Source organism: Chanodichthys erythropterus, chromosome 12 (assembly GCF_024489055.1).
Source record: "Chanodichthys erythropterus isolate Z2021 chromosome 12, ASM2448905v1, whole genome shotgun sequence".
NCBI lineage: Eukaryota > Metazoa > Chordata > Actinopteri > Cypriniformes > Xenocyprididae > Chanodichthys > Chanodichthys erythropterus.
In genome coordinates, this window is record NC_090232.1 from 55,570,563 (window position 1) to 55,590,053 (window position 19,491).

The 19,491-nt window shown below is 45.0% G+C and overlaps 1 protein-coding gene across 3 annotated transcripts; it reads right to left on the reverse strand.

The window, feature by feature from the left end:
- Positions 1–8,270: 8,270 nt before the first annotated feature.
- LOC137031992 (calmodulin-regulated spectrin-associated protein 3) lies at positions 8,271–17,749 on the reverse strand. Of its 3 annotated transcripts, XM_067403418.1 has the most exons (13): positions 15,536–17,749; positions 15,088–15,227; positions 14,818–14,911; positions 14,685–14,730; positions 14,547–14,605; positions 14,260–14,290; positions 12,241–14,101; positions 11,947–12,065; positions 11,570–11,868; positions 11,256–11,307; positions 11,042–11,160; positions 10,110–10,228; positions 8,271–10,026 (listed from the first exon to the last, which is right to left on the reverse strand). In XM_067403418.1, the coding sequence occupies exons 2-13, from the start codon at positions 15,205–15,207 to the stop codon at positions 9,724–9,726; spliced, it is 3,222 nt and encodes a 1,073-aa protein (XP_067259519.1). In that variant the 5' UTR covers positions 15,208–15,227; positions 15,536–17,749; the 3' UTR covers positions 8,271–9,723. The 3 variants fall into 3 exon arrangements, with proteins under 3 accessions (XP_067259519.1, XP_067259521.1, XP_067259520.1); XM_067403420.1 differs by lacking the exons at positions 14,685–14,730; positions 14,818–14,911; positions 15,088–15,227; positions 15,536–17,749 and having other exon boundaries at positions 14,496–14,597; XM_067403419.1 differs by lacking the exons at positions 14,685–14,730; positions 14,818–14,911; positions 15,088–15,227; positions 15,536–17,749 and having other exon boundaries at positions 14,508–14,585.
- Positions 17,750–19,491: the final 1,742 nt, after the last annotated feature.

Consider the following 19,491-nt stretch of genomic DNA (forward strand, 5'->3'; position numbering starts at 1 on the left):
TAACAGGAATGAACACTGGGTAATGGGGATGAACACTTGGTAACAGGAACGAACACCGGGTAACGGGGATGAACACTGGGTAACAGGAATGAACACTGGGTAATGGGGATGAACACTTGGTAACAGGAACAAACACTGGGTAATGGGGATGAACACTTGGTAACAGGAACGAACACCGGGTAACGGGGATGAACACTGGGTAACAGGAACGAACACTGGGAAATGGGGATGAACACTTGGTAACAGGAACGAACACTGGGTAATGGGGATGAACACTGGGTAACAGGAACGAACACTGGGTAATGGGGATGAACACTTGGTAACAGGAACAAACACTTGGTAACAGGAACGAACACTGGGTAATGGGGATGAACACTTGGTAACAGGAACAAACACTGGGTAACAGGAACGAACACCGGGTAACGGGGATGAACACTGGGTAACAGGAACGAACACTGGGTAATGGGGATGAACACTTGGTAACAGGAACGAACACTGGGTAATGGGGATGAACACTGTGTAACAGGAACGAACACTGGGTAATGGGGATGAACACTTGGTAACAGGAACAAACACTTGGTAACAGGAACGAACACTGGGTAATGGGGATGAACACTTGGTAACAGGAACAAACACTTGGTAACAGGAATGAACACTGGGTAATGGGGATGAACACTTGGTAACAGGAACGAACACTGGGTAATGGGGATGAACACTTGGTAACAGGAACAAACACTGGGTAACAGGAACGAACACCGGGTAACGGGGATGAACACTGGGTAACAGGAACGAACACTGGGTAATGGGGATGAACACTTGGTAACAGGAACGAACACTGGGTAATGGGGATGAACACTTGGTGAACGAACACTTGGTAAATGGAAAGAACACTTGGTAACAGGAACAAACACTTGGTAACAGGAACGAACACTGGGTAATGGGGATGAACACTTGGTAACAGGAACAAACACTTGGTAACAGGAACGAACACTGGGTAATGGGGATGAACACTTGGTAACAGGAACGAACACTTGGTAACAGGAATGAACACTGGGTAATGGGGATGAACACTTGGTAACAGGAACGAACACCGGGTAACGGGGATGAACACTGGGTAACAGGAATGAACACTGGGTAATGGGGATGAACACTTGGTAACAGGAACAAACACTGGGTAATGGGGATGAACACTTGGTAACAGGAACGAACACCGGGTAACGGGGATGAACACTGGGTAACAGGAACGAACACTGGGTAATGGGGATGAACACTTGGTAACAGGAACGAACACTGGGTAATGGGGATGAACACTGGGTAACAGGAACGAACACTGGGTAACAGGATGAACACTGGGGATGCACACTTGGTAACAGGAACGAACACTGGGTAATGGGGATGAACACTGGGTAACAGGAACGAACACTGGGTAATGGGGATGAACACTTGGTAACAGGAACAAACACTTGGTAACAGGAACGAACACTGGGTAATGGGGATGAACACTTGGTAACAGGAACAAACACTTGGTAACAGGAACGAACACCGGGTAACGGGGATGAACACTGGGTAACAGGAACGAACACTGGGTAATGGGGATGAACACTTGGTAACAGGAACGAACACTGGGTAATGGGGATGAACACTGGGTAACAGGAACGAACACTGGGTAATGGGGATGAACACTTGGTAACAGGAACAAACACTTGGTAACAGGAACGAACACTGGGTAATGGGGATGAACACTTGGTAACAGGAACAAACACTTGGTAATGGGGATGAACACTTGGTAACAGGAACGAACACCAGGTAACGGGGATGAACACTGGGTAACAGGAACGAACACTGGGTAATGGGGATGAACACTGGGTAACAGGAACGAACACTGGGTAATGGGGATGAACACTTGGTAACAGGAACAAACACTGGGTAACAGGAACGAACACCGGGTAACGGGGATGAACACTGGGTAACAGGAACGAACACTGGGTAATGGGGATGAACACTTGGTAACAGGAACGAACACTGGGTAATGGGGATGAACACTGGGTAACAGGAACGAACACTGGGTAATGGGGATGAACACTTGGTAACAGGAACAAACACTTGGTAACAGGAACGAACACTGGGTAATGGGGATGAACACTTGGTAACAGGAACAAACACTTGGTAACAGGAATGAACACTGGGTAATGGGGATGAACACTTGGTAACAGGAACGAACACTGGGTAATGGGGATGAACACTTGGTAACAGGAACAAACACTGGGTAACAGGAACGAACACTGGGTAATGGGGATGAACACTTGGTAACAGGAACGAACACTGGGTAATGGGGATGAACACTGGGTAACAGGAACGAACACTGGGTAATGGGGATGAACACTTGGTAACAGGAACAAACACTTGGTAACAGGAACGAACACTGGGTAATGGGGATGAACACTTGGTAACAGGAACAAACACTTGGTAACAGGAATGAACACTGGGTAATGGGGATGAACACTTGGTAACAGGAACGAACACTGGGTAATGGGGATGAACACTTGGTAACAGGAACAAACACTGGGTAATGGGGATGAACACTTGGTAACAGGAACGAACACCGGGTAACGGGGATGAACACTGGGTAACAGGAACGAACACTGGGTAATGGGGATGAACACTTGGTAACAGGAACGAACACTGGGTAATGGGGATGAACACTTGGTAACAGGAACGAACACTGGGTAATGGGGATGAACACTTGGTAACAGGAACAAACACTTGGTAACAGGAACGAACACTGGGTAATGGGGATGAACACTTGGTAACAGGAACGAACACTTGGTAACAGGAACGAACACCGGGTAACGGGGATGAACACTGTGTAACAGGAATGAACACTGGGTAATGGGGATGAACACTTGGTAACAGGAACGAACACCGGGTAACGGGGATGAACACTGGGTAACAGGAATGAACACTGGGTAATGGGGATGAACACTTGGTAACAGGAACAAACACTTGGTAACAGGAACGAACACTGGGTAATGGGGATGAACACTTGGTAACAGGAACGAACACCGGGTAATGGGGATGAACACTTGGTAACAGGGAACACTGGGTAATGGGGATGAACACTTGGTAACAGGAACGAACACCGGGTAACGGGGATGAACACTGGGTAACAGGAACGAACACTGGGTAATGGGGATGAACACTTGGTAACAGGACTTGGTAACAGGAACGAACACTGGGTAATGGGGATGAACACTGGGTAACAGGAACGAACACTGGGTAATGGGGATGAACACTTGGTAACAGGAACAAACACTTGGTAACAGGAACGAACACTGGGTAATGGGGATGAACACTTGGTAACAGGAACAAACACTTGGTAACAGGAACGAACACTGGGTAATGGGGATGAACACTTGGTAACAGGAACAAACACTTGGTAACAGGAACGAACACCGGGTAACGGGGATGAACACTGGGTAACAGGAACGAACACTGGGTAATGGGGATGAACACTTGGTAACAGGAACGAACACTGGGTAATGGGGATGAACACTGGGTAACAGGAACGAACACTGGGTAATGGGGATGAACACTTGGTAACAGGAACAAACACTTGGTAACAGGAACGAACACTGGGTAATGGGGATGAACACTTGGTAACAGGAACAAACACTGGGTAATGGGGATGAACACTTGGTAACAGGAACGAACACTTGGTAATGGGGATGAACACTTGGTAACAGGAACGAACACCAGGTAACGGGGATGAACACTGGGTAACAGGAACGAACACTGGGTAATGGGGATGAACACTTGGTAACAGGAACGAACACTTGGTAACAGGAACGAACACTGGGTAATGGGGATGAACACTTGGTAACAGGAACAAACACTGGGTAATGGGGATGAACACTTCGTAACAGGAACGAACACCGGGTAACGGGGATGAACACTGGGTAACATGAACGAACACTGGGTAATGGGGATGAACACTTGGTAACAGGAACGAACACCGGGTAACAGGAACAAACACTGGGTAGCGGGGATGAACACTTGGTAACTGGAACAAACACTTGTTAGCGGGGATGAACACTTGGTATCAGGAACAAACACTGGGTAGCGGGGATGAACACTTGGTATCAGGAACAAACACTGGGTAGCGGGGATGAACACTGGGTAATGGGGATGAACACTTGGTAACAGGAACAAACACTGGGTAATGGGGATGAACACTTGGTAACAGGAACGAACACCGGGTAACGGGGATGAACACTGGGTAACAGGAACGAACACTGGGTAATGGGGATGAACACTTGGTAACAGGAACGAACACTGGGTAATGGGGATGAACACTGGGTAACAGGAACGAACACTGGGTAATGGGGATGAACACTTGGTAACAGGAACAAACACTTGGTAACAGGAACGAACACTGGGTAATGGGGATGAACACTTGGTAACAGGAACAAACACTTGGTAACAGGAACGAACACCGGGTAACGGGGATGAACACTGGGTAACAGGAACGAACACTGGGTAATGGGGATGAACACTTGGTAACAGGAACGAACACTGGGTAATGGGGATGAACACTGGGTAACAGGAACGAACACTGGGTAATGGGGATGAACACTTGGTAACAGGAACAAACACTTGGTAACAGGAACGAACACTGGGTAATGGGGATGAACACTTGGTAACAGGAACAAACACTGGGTAATGGGGATGAACACTTGGTAACAGGAACGAACACTTGGTAATGGGGATGAACACTTGGTAACAGGAACGAACACCAGGTAACGGGGATGAACACTGGGTAACAGGAACGAACACTGGGTAATGGGGATGAACACTTGGTAACAGGAACGAACACTTGGTAACAGGAACGAACACTGGGTAATGGGGATGAACACTTGGTAACAGGAACAAACACTGGGTAATGGGGATGAACACTTGGTAACAGGAACGAACACCGGGTAACGGGGATGAACACTTGGTAACATGAACGAACACTGGGTAATGGGGATGAACACTTGGTAACAGGAACGAACACCGGGTAACGGGGATGAACACTGGGTAACAGGAACGAACACTGGGTAATGGGGATGAACACTTGGTAACAGGAACGAACACTTGGTAACAGGAACAAACACTGGGTAGCGGGGATGAACACTTGGTAACTGGAACAAATACTTGTTAGCGGGGATGAACACTTGGTATCAGGAACAAACACTGGGTAGCGGGGATGAACACTTGGTATCAGGAACAAACACTGGGTAGCGGGGATGAACACTTGGTAACAGGAACAAACACTGGGTAGCAGGGATGAACACTTGGTAACAGGAACGAACACCAGGTAACGGGGATGAACACTTGGTAACAGGAACGAACACCGGGTAACGGGGATGAACACTGGGTAACAGGAACGAACACTGGGTAATGGGGATGAACACTTGGTAACAGGAACGAACACTTGGTAACAGGAACGAACACTGGGCAATGGGGATGAACACTTGGTAACAGGAACAAACACTGGGTAATGGGGATGAACACTTGGTAACAGGAACGAACACCGGGTAACGGGGATGAACACTGGGTAACAGGAACGAACACTGGGTAATGGGGATGAACACTTGGCAATAGGAACGAACACTTGGTAACAGGGACGAACACTGGGTAATGGGGATGAACACTTGGTAACAGGAACAAACACTGGGTAATGGGGATGAACACTTGGTAACAGGAACGAACACTTGGTAACAGGAACGAACACTGGGTAATGGGGATGAACACTTGGTAACAGGAACGAACACTTGGTAACAGGAACGAACACTGGGTAATGGGGATGAACACTTGGTAACAGGAACAAACACTAGTTAATGGGGATGAACACTTGGTAACAGGAACGAACACCGGGTAACGGGGATGAACACTGGGTAACAGGAACGAACACTGGGTAATGGGGATGAACACTTGGTAACAGGAACGAACACTGGGTAATGGGGATGAACACTGGGTAATGGGGATGAACACTGGGTAACAGGAACGAACACTGGGTAATGGGGATGAACACTTGGTAACAGGAACGAACACTGGGTAATGGGGATGAACACTTGGTAACAGGAACGAACACTGGGTAATGGGGATGAACACTGGGTAACAGGAACGAACACTGGGTAATGGGGATGAACACTTGGTAACAGGAACGAACACTGGGTAATGGGGATGAACACTGGGTAACAGGAACGAACACTGGGTAATGGGGATGAACACTTGGTAACAGGAACGAACACTGGGTAATGGGGATGAACACTGGGTAATGGGGATGAACACTGGGTAACAGGAACGAACACCGGGTAACGGGGATGAACACTGGGTAACAGGAATGAACACTGGGTAATGGGGATGAACACTGGGTAACAGGAACAAACACTGGGTAATAGGGATGAACACTTGGTAACAGGAACGAACACCGGGTAACGGGGATGAACACTGGGTAACAGGAACGAACACTGGGTAATGGGGATGAACACTTGGTAACAGGAACGAACACTGGGTAATGGGGATGAACACTTGGTAACAGGAACAAACACTGGGTAATGGGGATGAACACTTGGTAACAGGAACAAACACTGGGTAATGGGGATGAACACTTGGTAACAGGAACGAACACCGGGTAACGGGGATGAACACTGAGTAACAGGAATGAACACCGGGTAATGGGGATGAACACTGGGTAACAGGAACGAACACTGGGTAATGGGGATGAACACTTAGTAACAGGAACGAACACTTGGTAACAGGAACAAACACTGGGTAGCGGGGATGAACACTTGGTAACTGGAACAAACACTTGTTAGCGGGGATGAACACTTGGTATCAGGAACAAACACTGGGTAGCGGGGATGAACACTTGGTATCAGGAACAAACACTGGGTAGCGGGGATGAACACTTGGTAACAGGAACCAACACTGGTTAGCGGGGATGAACACTTGGTAACAGGAACAAACACTGGGTAGCAGGGATGAACACTTGGTAACAGGAACGAACACTTGGTAACAGGAACGAACACTTGATAACAGGAGTGAACACTGGGTAACAGGAGTGAACACTGGGTAACAGGAATGATTGTGTGTGCATGTGTGTGAGATTTCTGTGTTGAAGGGAAAAGAGGAGAGAGAGGAGAAGAGAGAGGGAGGGAGAGAGAGAGATGTTGCGGGTGTGTTTCACTCAATCCCTTTCCAGCATGCCGTGGGTGGTGTTTCTGTCAACTGCATAGTATAGGTTCACTCCATTCTTCTACAAAAGAAAGAAAAAGACAAAAAAATTAAGTCACTTCGTTGTGGACTAGCTCCCTGCAAGTATGGCATTCACACTGTAAAACTAATCCTAAAAATGTACAAGTAATTTCAACTATAAAACTCATGATACAGGTTAATAGTATTATATCAACTAATATTCACACTATTAAATCAACATTTAGTGGCTGATCACATTGTGATTGACCTTCTCAGTCATAGTTACAATTTCATCAAATCAGAAATTTAAAATAAAAGGACTTACTTTTGGTCTTCTCATGGCCTGCATAAGATCCCCATGATGCAACTTGCTGTTGAAAATGTGTCTTGTGGAATGTTCCAAGTTTTTTAGAGGGGCCGATGTGTGAGGGTAACAGGACTGAGTGAAAACCTGGGGACACGACTAAAATGTGTATTTTCATATAACATTTTTATATAACATATTATGGTTTCTTCCATATTATGGAAAAAAAATAAAGTACAGATGGTATCATACCAAGTCACACAACAATGTAATAAAATAAGATTTCTGAAAGTGATTAATGATTAATAATTATATTACATGATAAAGTTTAGGTTTAGATAGCGGAGACATGTAACACCCTTTTTTCTTTTTTTTTTTGAGTTAGATTTCAGATATATATTTATACATACAATGCCACCCATTGGGTGGAATGGACTCACAAAGACTCGAGCACAAATCCTGGAGGTTCTTCTGTCTCATCTGTTCTCACCTGTCTTCACAATCTGCTCATTAAACAGGCAAATTAATCATCGCTGTGAGGATTAAACAAAACTATGTAAACGCAAAGTGTGTGTGAACCGCATCTGTCAGGATTCTCATCAGCATTGGGTACATTTTATATATATATATATATATATATATATATATATATACTGTAAATAAAAGTATTTAACACTGTAATTATAAAAACACACTAATACCAAATATTAGACTTTAGGCCTATTACATTCCTTATGCACAGCATTGTGGACATCTAGTCGAGATAACAAGTTGGTTCAGACACAACTAAACATTTACATTAAACATTATTTATAAGCAACATTCAGGAATCATACCTTTGTTGTCAGCCAGTTACAGGAGCAGGAGTTGAAATGTTAGAAATGATTTTATTGATCTACATGTTCATCACCACATAAAATCATCATCATCATCATGGATCAGGAAAACACACACAAACATGATGTCAAAACTCATATTAGAAAACATTCCAGCAGCCCTTCACACACACACACACACACACACACACACACACACACACACACACACACACACACACACGCGTCCGAAGGGAATCTCTACACACACAGCACACAAGCCACCAATGCTGTATGATTATGATGGAGGTTCAATGGCTTTTTAATACTGATCCAGGATCAGGTTCTCAGAGCTGTGATCCACTGATCCATACTCAGCTCACAAACTCTGTGCAACAGAGTCCAGACACCAACTCCTATGGTGCCTCACAGTCTTTGGACGGCTGGACGTCTCTGGAGGACAGCGAGAGTCATTTACTCCACACAGATTCAGCACATGAGGAACGGAAAGGCTGATGCAATAATGTAAAAGAGAACAAGCAGCAGGAGATCTCTAAAATCATCTAGCCAGTCAGATGATTGACAGTGAAACTGATTCTCACTAAAACTACAGTAGACTGAGATTCAAAATGTGTATCTATAAGAGCAGAGAATATAGAGCATAAAAATGGGAAACAAATGCTGCAAGTGCTTAGTTGGTGTGACTGTCAAGAGATATGTGGACTGAACCGAACATTCACATGCAGAAAGGATGTATGGTTTCTTCAGTCTTTAGTTGCGTGAAAACCTCAGGGCTTGTCTACGTCTTCATGCAGAGTCAGAAAACATGAGAAGGTCTTTCGGTGATCATAAAATTCATTACACAGATTGTTGTGTCATGTGTTTAGTGCTGGTAAGATGTTTAATTTTAGAGGAATGGCACTTATAGTAGGTGTGTCTGGGTCGGAGAGGTTTAAGGTTCGTTCACACCAACAACAATAACTATAACTATGATAACCATAATTCTGAAGTTTTTAATAATCGCTGTAACTCTATGAGAATGTCCACACCACAACTATAATGATAACCGCACAGAGGAAAGATATCACCGAATCACTTTCAGAGTGAATGTTTCCAGCTGATGAACAAAGAAAGATTGACAGCCAATCAGAATCCATCCTGCTTTAAAGAGCTTGAGCATTTAAAGAGACAGACGACAAAACTGCAGCGCGCTTATATAAAGAGAACGATATTGTCCGTTGGTGTGGACGCTAATATAGTTATCATTATAATTATCATTTTAGCTATTGTACATTCAAGTAGGTGCTTATATTGTTAAAATTATTGTTCTTGGTGCAAACAGGTCTTTATAATGGTGGGAGTGGCCTATTTGGGTGTGGCTACTTTTTTAGGCGTGCCGTGTTTCTTAGTGTGCCAGAGATGGGCGGGGATAGTGAAAGCGTCGACACTCATACTCAGGGTACGAGATGGAAGTGTACTGAACTGTTTCCTGTCAGAGCTGTATTTATAAATGGCCTCCACGGCCGACGAGGAAATGACACGCGGGCCGACGCCACACAGTCGATGCAGCTCCTCCGACTGGCCGTCTAGAGTGTAGATGGCACGGAACTGACAGTTGGAATCACGCAGGAGAATAAGGAAGTGGCTGGCGGAGCTCTTCTCCATCTCCTAGAGAGAAAATGGATTGTCAGAATGTGAAAGGGCACGACGGAGTCACGACTGTGGACAAAAAAAGATAAACAGTGACGCACCTCTACGATCTTGTTTTTCTGGGATTCGTTGACCTTGCCAGCGAGGCAGCAGCGTGAGAGCGCGTTGTGAATGATAAACTTGTTGGATTTAAAACTGGGTTCCTTAAATAATTTAGGACCTGAAACAGAAGATAAAACTGTGACTGTGAGTGATAACCACACATATAAAGTAAGGTGCTGATTACAGCCTGCAGGTGGTGCTGTTTCTCAAATCAGGTCAAATCGCGTGGTTTGTCTTCATGCTTACCTGTTCTACACAGTGCAGTTAAACCACTATGACTTCATATGATTATTAATTGGCTTGACAAAATCAACATACTTTAAACAGTACATAAAAACATTACTAGGCCACATCTAGACTACATTCAGATTGCTCTGATGGTTTGTTCTACATCTTTCAACTGACCAGACTATAGAAACTACCAGGCAATCATTCAGGACAGCCTAAATACCTTCTAGAAAGCATTCAGAAAACCTCAGCTAAGTCCCAGTAACCACCCAGAACATCCTAATCATCCGACTGGCCATCTAGGGTGTAGATGGCACGGAACTGACAGATGGAATCACTCAGGAGAATAAGGAAGTGGCTGATCATCCTAATCATCCTATGCCTTGCAATCATTCAGAACAGCCTAGCAATCAGCTAGCAACACTCCCACAAACACTTTAGCAACCACTCAAAAAGCATTATTAACCACACAGCTACATCCCAGAAACCCCTCTGAACATCCTAGGAGGTTCTTAGCAATCATTCAAAACACCATAGCTACCATCTAGCAAGGTGCCCACATGCACTCAGACCACTTTAGTAACAGCTTAGCACCACACAAAACATCCTAGCAACTTTGCAACAGCAACCACCTACAGAGCTACAGATGACTTAAATTGCCTTCATATTTCAAACAGGTTCTTGTCAAGTATCAGCTCTTTACCTGTGTATTCTGGGAGTGAGGCTGGAGAGGAGGCATTGGAGGCTTGCTCCCAGTCTTTCTCTCCATTCTGATTTGCCAGTTTCCCTGATGACATCACCTTTGAGGGTGACTCTGAACGACTGAGTTGTTGGGAGAGAGCGAAAGTGTGTAAGTAAGGACAGAGATGAATAGAAAGCAGAAGATAAGAACATGGCTAAGCAGCAGGGTACAGTACCTTGCTGGTTTTTCAGTTGGTAGAGATCTGCCATCTTTCTGGATAGCTACAGCTGTGTGAGAAAACACAACTTGTTTTAGGAAATGCTAGTGAAATCTTTAAAGCAGCACCGTGTGTAATTTCTGCACCACTAGCACTACCAAACAAGTGCAAAAAATATTTTCAAACAACTTTCAAAGGCTACTCCCATCTGACTTTGCTCGGCAAACAGGTCAAAAGTCTTGTCCAATGGTTGAGCACATGTTGCAGTTTCATTCATTCAGGCAGATAGCAATTATGTTAAGTGACAAGATGCTTGTGATGTGTGTGGTTACCTGTTTTGTTCTTCACTGGCGAGCGTGTGTGAGTGAGCTCATGGTTGTTGTGCGGTTTGTGTGTGTGCTGTTTTTTGCCACTGTGCTTTGCTGGTTTCTGTTTTAGAACCTTCTCTAGATCAGACATTATCTTCAGCTGCTGGCGCCTTTCATACTCTGCCCGTGTGAATGCACCCCGACGCAAGGGTGTGCCTGGGGGCGTGGCCTTTGAAGGAGGGGGTGGGGTGTACGAGGTGGGTAGTGACTGTGAAAGCAGTGGAGTTTGAGAGGCTTGCAGGTCATCCACAGAAGCCTGTTGACTGTAGGAGAAAGGAAAGATCAGTGAGTCCTGAGTGCAGGTCCCGAATGAGAGGGTTTGTATATTTGGGTGTTCTTACCTGTTCTCAGGTTCTTGCCCATATCTTGCCCGTTTCTTGATCTCTTGCGCACGTCTTTGCTGCCTCTCCAACAGCAGAGCCCTTTTCTGGGCCATCTCCTCCTCTGATAGACCCTCCTCCTGAACACCCACAAATACACACGTTACAAACACCCAGACATGTATTCTCTGTAAAGCTGCTTTGAAATGATATGTATCGTGAAAAGCGCTATACAAATAAATGTGAATTGAACTGAATTGAATTGAATTGAATTGAATGTATCATCGACAAATGCACATGCAGTCCTTCACACACCTTGAAGAACACATCGAGTCCCAGCCTGCTCTCATTCTCTGTCTGGTCACTCATGGAATCTGATGAGAATATTTCTGCACCCTGTTCCAGATCTGTGTCATCTCCCACAGTCCCCGCACCCTCGGTTTCATCTTTCACCAGGGCGCTGCTGAGGAGCATGTCGCTTTCAAACGAGCATTCTGACGGTGCTCCCGAACTGCTCCCACCTCCTAACAGTTCAGCTGGGAGCGCAGACGGAGGTCCAGCCTCCAGCTCCAGGGTGAAGATCGGGGTGTTATGGTCACTGGACCCTGATTCTGATGTGCTCTCTTGAGGCTGAGCAGGTTGCAGCGGAGAGTCCTGAGGTGTGCGTGGACCTCCGAATCGCAGTGAGGAGCAAGTCTGCACCTGACACTGGCTTGGAGAGACTCGCCGCAGATGAGGAAGCGTGTCCACATTCTGTGGGGGCGTTAGGACACGTGTGAGAGGCTGGAAGCCGAGGTCCGTGGGGCGGGAGGGACGTTGACGTTTGGGGCTCTTAGGAGCAGCTCCACGGGATCTGCGTGGAGCAGATGATGCTGAGCTTTTAGGGGATCTGGGTGTGTCCAAAGGTTGTCCGGAACGTGATGGAGATCCAGAGGGTGAAATGATACGGGTGGAATCTCTAGAAAGATGAGGGGGTGTAGCAGGGGATTTAGGACCAGCTGGGATGACCCAGGCCTTACCGGAGGCTGGTGTTTTATTTGAGGTGTTTTTTGGAGAACTCAGAGTTTTCTTTCCCATGAGCCTTTGCTGCTGATCTGTAAGGCGCTGCATGTCTCTTTGTAAGGTCTGTAGGGTGGAGCTTAGCTTAGCTACTGCCTCATTATATTCCACCAACGGTGGCTCTTTCTCTACCTCTTTCTTTGTTTCAACAGAGAAGGTCACCTGTTTCTCCAGTTTAGGTGGAGATACATCATTGGTGCTCTTCTTCTGTTCCCCATCCTTTTCTTTCTTCTTTTCCTCCTCCAGTTTCTTCTTCTCCTCCTCCTCCTTCTCTCTTTCCTCCTCTTGTTGAAGTTGCTGCTCCATTTGTGTCAGTCGTTCATCCAGGGTGAGGGACTGTCCGTCGTCTTCCACCTCTTCCCCCTGTTTCTTCTGAAGCTGAAGGAAGGCGGTTTTGCCCAGCCTTTGCCTGTGCTTGGTAAAGATGGCCTCAATCCGCCTCTTTTGAGCTTCAATTGATCTGCGTTTCTCCTCCAGACGTGCACCCAGCTCCTGCGCCTCCACTGCCCCAACAGGGCTCATCTCTGCAGGGCTGCACAATGACGCTACGTCCTGGGACCTGGAATTACTTGGGGATTCTGGTATCATCTTCCTGCGTTCAGCAAAGTTTGTCATGCGACCAGTCTTGGGTCCGTTGGCTGGACTGGAGGAGGTTTTGGGGGAGTTTTCTGGTGTTTCACACTCTACACCTCCATTGTGTTCTTGTGAACCTACCGGTTGCCGTTTTCGGTTCCCACTGCTATTAATCCCTCCTCCTATTGGTCGATACATAATCCCTGTTCGGCAGGGGGCGGAGCTGCTTAGTCTGGCCCCACCCTCTTCAGGTGAGTGGAGGTAAAAGCCAGACGGCGCCCCCTCTGGCCGCATTCGAGGCTCGTTGTGTACTGGACGGCCGGTATGAATGATCTGTAAAGCTTCTTCTATGGTAGGCAACTCTCCTAGAGGAGCCTGACCAATGAGCTTACTCAGATCCTCTGGGGGCGTGTAAGAGCCAGGGTTGGTCACCATAGTGAGGCTATCCGTGCTGACAGAACGGAAGAGAGGGTTGCCCATAACAACATCAACATCACTGTCCAGTGGGAATGGGATACTGAAGGCCACAGCTGAGAGGGGACGGCTGAGACAGAGAAAGTGAAAATTAAGATTAAGATTAAAATTAAGAGTTAGGAGTTAAATAAATTAAAAATATATAAATTATTTAGACTAATAAATCACAGAATTAGTATCATAAAAATGAGATTAGTTGTACTTTCTTGAACTGAAGGACAGACATACCTAATTTGCTTTTTGCTCCAGCCCCGTCCTTCTGCACAACAACAAATGTAAAAGTAATTATTCACTTACACAATGCTCATACACAATGAGCAACATTTAAAACATCAAACTACAAATCCCACAGAAAACATAGCCTGTAGTGTAAAACCCAAACTGAGAATTTAAAGTCCACATGCAAAACTTCACTTAAAACAAGACATTGACACACACAAATACACAGCAAGACATACAAGTACCACAGATCTCACAGGTTGGTCAACACATCCCAGCATGCAGAAAGCTCTCACCGGACACAGAGGGGGACTGAGGCAGGAGCGACTGCTTCAGAAGGAAAGACGGGGAGCCACTGCGAGAAAAACATCAGATCCCATGATGCATTTCAACATCTGCTAACATAATGTGAGTGTTTTGATAGGAGCGCTTACCTGTTGCCACTGATCGGACTCGTGCAGTCGACCAGATCAGATGCGTCTGTAAGACAAGAGAGAGCTCAACTAGGATCTGAATGCACTGTGTGTTTTTGTGTTCACTCGTATGTTTATGTATGTTTATTTCTACCTGTTAGGTCCAGTGTGTGCATGGGTTTGACGAAATCTGGTTTCTGCACTTCCAAGGTGGCAAACAGCTCCGAAAGGAAGCACATAATGTTCACCTTTGGGGTCAAAAAAACAAAACTCTTATATATTGCATTTTTTAAAATTATAATTACATAATATATCTCATAATTCTCAATACCAAGAAGATGCACATATGTTTCGCTGTATGTTTATCTCACTGGTAAATTGGGTAGAGAAGCTGCACCTGCAGAGTAGGCGGGGCATGTCTCACCTGTAAAGTGGGCGGGGCATACAGTAAATCTTCCAGCTGTAGGGGGCAGCAGATCTTCAGGTGACTTTCACAAAAATCTCTGATCAGCTGGAGGTTGTACATACTGTCTGCCGGGGACATGGTGTCCTTCAAACACACATCTACAGACAGAAGCACAGACTAGTAAACTGCATTTCTAAAAATGTGGGTAGTTTTACTTTAGGGCAGGGATGGACAACTCCGGTCCTGGAGGGCCAGTGTCCAGCAGAGTTTAGCTCCAACCCTAATAAAACACACCTGAACCAGCTAATCAAGGTCTTTAGGATTAGTAGAAAGTTATAGGCAAGTGAGTTCTTATCAGGGATGGAGATAAACTCTGCAGGACACTGGCCCTCCAGGACCGGAGTTGTCCATCCCTGCTTTAGGGTTCCGTTAGTCTTCTAGACTGATAGATAAATGTGTGTTTTACCTTCCAGAGGCAGAATCTGAGGGCAGTAGAAGTGAAGCGCAGCAGCGATGGCACAGCCGTTAGACAGATCCTTCACTCCCGACACCACCACGAACACCGGAGTCTGTTTAGACTGAACCTTATCTTTCCTGTAACGGATCTGAGACAGACAGACACACACACACACACAGAAAGCAGGAAAAGAGTTCAGATGTGTTCAAAAGATAAAAGAAAAAAAGAAAGACTGTTCAAGAAAACCAGAAAGGTAAACAGCAACACAAACAAACTGAATCAGATTCACTTTTATTCCGACTCATAGAATCAGTGATTCATTCACTGTTCATTTCAACACTATCAGTGAATGTGCAGCTGATTGAAAAGTGCATCAGAACTCACAGTCCTTCAGTGACTCAGATCATTGAGTGAATGTCAGCGTGCAGGAGTGTTCAGATCCACACACACACACACACACACAGATATATATATATAATCACATGAAACATGTCTGGGTCACATTTAAAAAAATTAATAAAATGATGTTGTACATTAAGTCTATTTTTACTAGTAATAAAATGGTTTTCATTGTAACATTTTCACAACATAAGCACAAATTCTTGTTACTCTAAATGCAATAAATGTCATTATCATAATGTATCTGGATATTTGCAATTGTCGTTTTCTTAATAGTCGAGTCGAGTCAGCTTTATTTCTACAGCACTTCATACAGTACAGATTGTTTGAAAGCAGCATCACAGTAACAAAGATGAAAATAACAGAATCAATGATGCAAACTTCATCAAATGTGAGACAAATTCATTATTCAGCTCAGTTCAGTGCATTAGTGTCGATGTTGCAAAATCTGTCAATTATGAAACTAATTTAAATCAGCTTTAAAGCGTAAATTTAATTTGATATTGATTCTCATTAATGTAATATTGTGCTTTTAATTATCGTATTGCATGTATAGTTTATTAAATAAATAAAAGGTTGTACAACAAGCACTTCTCACAGTTTTGGGGAGTTAACTGCCATAAAAACATCATTATGCAAATTTTGGTGATGAAATATGGGAAATGTTGACAGGTTTCATGAGATTCACACAGGCTCACAGGTGAAGGGGAAGAACAAAACACTGATGTGAGTGTGTGAATATATGCGAGTTTTGCTGGCTTCAGCGTGTTGCAGCGCCATCCAGAGTCCAGCCATGGAAATACAGCAGGTGACAGTGAGAAAACAAACCGTGTAAAACTGGAAGAAAAAGAAAACCGATAATACACTACAAAAAGCATGTGTTTCCTGCAGAGATCTGAGACAGGACAGTGATGACGTCATGCTGATGTGCGTGTGTGTGTGTGTGATGGAGACAGGAGGCGGGCGGATACGTTACCACAGGAGGCTTATTCCCCGACTCCTTCAAACAAAATGCGATGGCATGCTGGGTGCAGTATGGCAGAGAGAGCACACGGGTAAATGCCCTGGGGTCGTCGCTACGGCAACCAGATTCACACACAGTCACATGACAAACAGAAGTAAAAGGGGGCGGGGACAATGCTGAATCCCCACCCCCTGATTCCTACTGGCTGGACCTATATGAGCACACATGTCATTTAATGGAGAGAGTCGAAGGAGAAAGTGGATAAAAGGCCAAGTATTGGTAAATATACACTACCGTTCAAAAGTCTGGGGTCAATATGATTTTTATTTAAAAGAAATTAATACTTTAATTTAGCAAACTGATCAAAGGAGATAGTAAAAGCATATATAATGTTATAAAACGTTTATTCTTTCTATTCATCATAGACAGTTTTCAGCATTGATGATGATCAGAAATGTTTCTCGAGCAGCAAATCAGCATAATAGAATCACGTGACACTGAAGACTGGAGTAATGATATTCACACAGAAAACAGCTATTTTACATTGTAATGATATTTCACTGTTTTTACTGTATTTTTAGCAACCCCAAACATTTGAATGCTACTGTACCCATCAATCAAACACACAATCGATCAGTCAGAATAAGGCACTTCTGTCGGGTACATACAGACAGACACACTTGATAAATGGCTCCAGCTCTGATTTAATATCCATGATCACATTCACAATGAGGAGTCACACGTCACTAAATGAGGCTCAGGCATCAGAGGTGTAATACTCACTGGAACCAGCTTCCAGTACCAGCGCTGTGGGCACTGCAGCAGAGAAACACACCGGAGAGAGAGACGGCCGTCAGCGTCAGCGTGTGTGTGTGTGTGTGTGTGTGAGTGTGTGTGTGTGTGTGTGTGTGTGTTCACTCACAGATGGCTGAGCCGGCTGCAGGTCAGTGCAGGGGTTTGACTTCGGATTATCTTCAACATTAGCGCTTTCCCGCAACTTCTGATTCACCTGCACAAGAAATGTAAACAGAACAGTGCTCTGATGTCACAGGATGTTTAGGAATCACATAGCGTTACTGACATTCGTTGTGACATCAACACATCTACACCTTCGGGTTACAAGTCCAACTCCAACCATTAGGCCACAACTGGATAATTTTACACAATATACCCAAAATTCACAATAAAATAGGTGGATGGAAACCCAGTGTAACCTTGAACACATCTATTCAGATCCTATTTGCCGCGTTCACACTGCAGTTGAATACGGTTTCACTCCACTTCTGAGTTCTGGCTGCAGTGTGTTTGTGCTTCTGCTGAGATCTAGGCCCTGTTTACACCTGGTGTTAAAGGATTAGTTCATTCAAATTATTATCACTCAAACTACTATGTAGTAAACACAGTGCAGCACTTCCAGGTTCTAAGTCAGAACACCGGCTCAGTGTTCCTGGTCACGTGATCAGCACGATGCATGCATGTGATACTGACGCAGGAGCTGGCCAATAATGAGCCGCCGTTGTGACGAACAACATGGAAGCTCTGCACTGCGTTCACTGCATCAGCAGTGTAGGAGACTGACAGGGAAGAGAAGAAATTGTTGAATAAAGTTGGTATTTTTGTTTTGTTTTTGTGCACAAAAAGTATTCTCGTATCTTCATAACATTAAGGTTCAACCACTGCAGTCACGTGACTGTTTTAATGATGTATTTAGTACCTTTCTGGACCTTGATTGTGATAATTATGTTTGCAGTCTATCGGAGGTCAGAAAGCTCGTGGATTTCATCAAAAATATCTTAATTTGTCTTCTGAACATGAACGAAGGTCTTACAGGTTTGGAGTGTACAGAAAAGTAATTATTGACAGAATTTTTGGGTGAACTAACCCTTTAAGATGCGTTTTGGATCACAAGTGGACGAAGGAGACACATACTCGTTTACACCTGGTGTATTAATCCGTCACTTTTGCCCAATTTCAACCACTTCACTGTCCTGATTTCTTCAAAGGGAGGGTCCATACACTGTGGCCGGACACTGTGAGTGTGTGTTAGAAAAATCAAGAATGGTGAGAGAACCTCTCCTGTTTGAACCGCCCGCTCTCAGCGGGACTCGAACCCGGGTCCGCCGGCATGGGAGTTGGGCACTCTAACGAGGAGGCTACAGACCATATCATCTAGCATCAGTCCCTAGAGTGCCTCTTGAGATCAGAGGAGTGAGGTTTACATGCACAGCTCTTACCAGCCTATGACAGTTACATTCAACCCCCTTAACCTCACTCCCGTCCGGGTCACGGCACCAATACAACCCCTACTGTTTGAACCGCCTGCTCTAAGCAGGACTCGAACCGGTGTCCGCCAGCATGGGAGTCGGACGCTCTAATGAGGAGGCTAAAGTCCTCAGTCTCTAGTTTTCATTTCATTTTCAAAATAAACAGGTCTTCAGCCGACAAAGTTTAAATCCCGTCTAACTCGTCCGATTCACATAATGTTTACGCTGTAGGTCTGTAGGTGGGGAGTCTTTAGTGGCTGTTCGAATGCATTCGACCACATGAGCGTTTACACTATGAAAACAATCCGGTCAAATGCGTTTTCAACTACCTCTGGAAG

What these genes read in the sequence shown, in the direction of transcription:
- LOC137031992 (XM_067403418.1), bottom strand. Translation starts at nt 15,207, where the DNA reads ATGTCCCCGGCAGACAGTATGTACAACCTCCAGCTGATCAGAGATTTT. An exon ending in CCAACTGAAAAACCAGCAAG is followed by an intron (nt 11,161 to 11,255) that starts GTACTGTACCCT and finishes CCAACAACTCAG; the next exon opens with TCGTTCAGAGTCACCCTCAA. An exon ending in AGAAAAACAAGATCGTAGAG is followed by an intron (nt 10,027 to 10,109) that starts GTGCGTCACTGT and finishes TTTTCTCTCTAG; the next exon opens with GAGATGGAGAAGAGCTCCGC.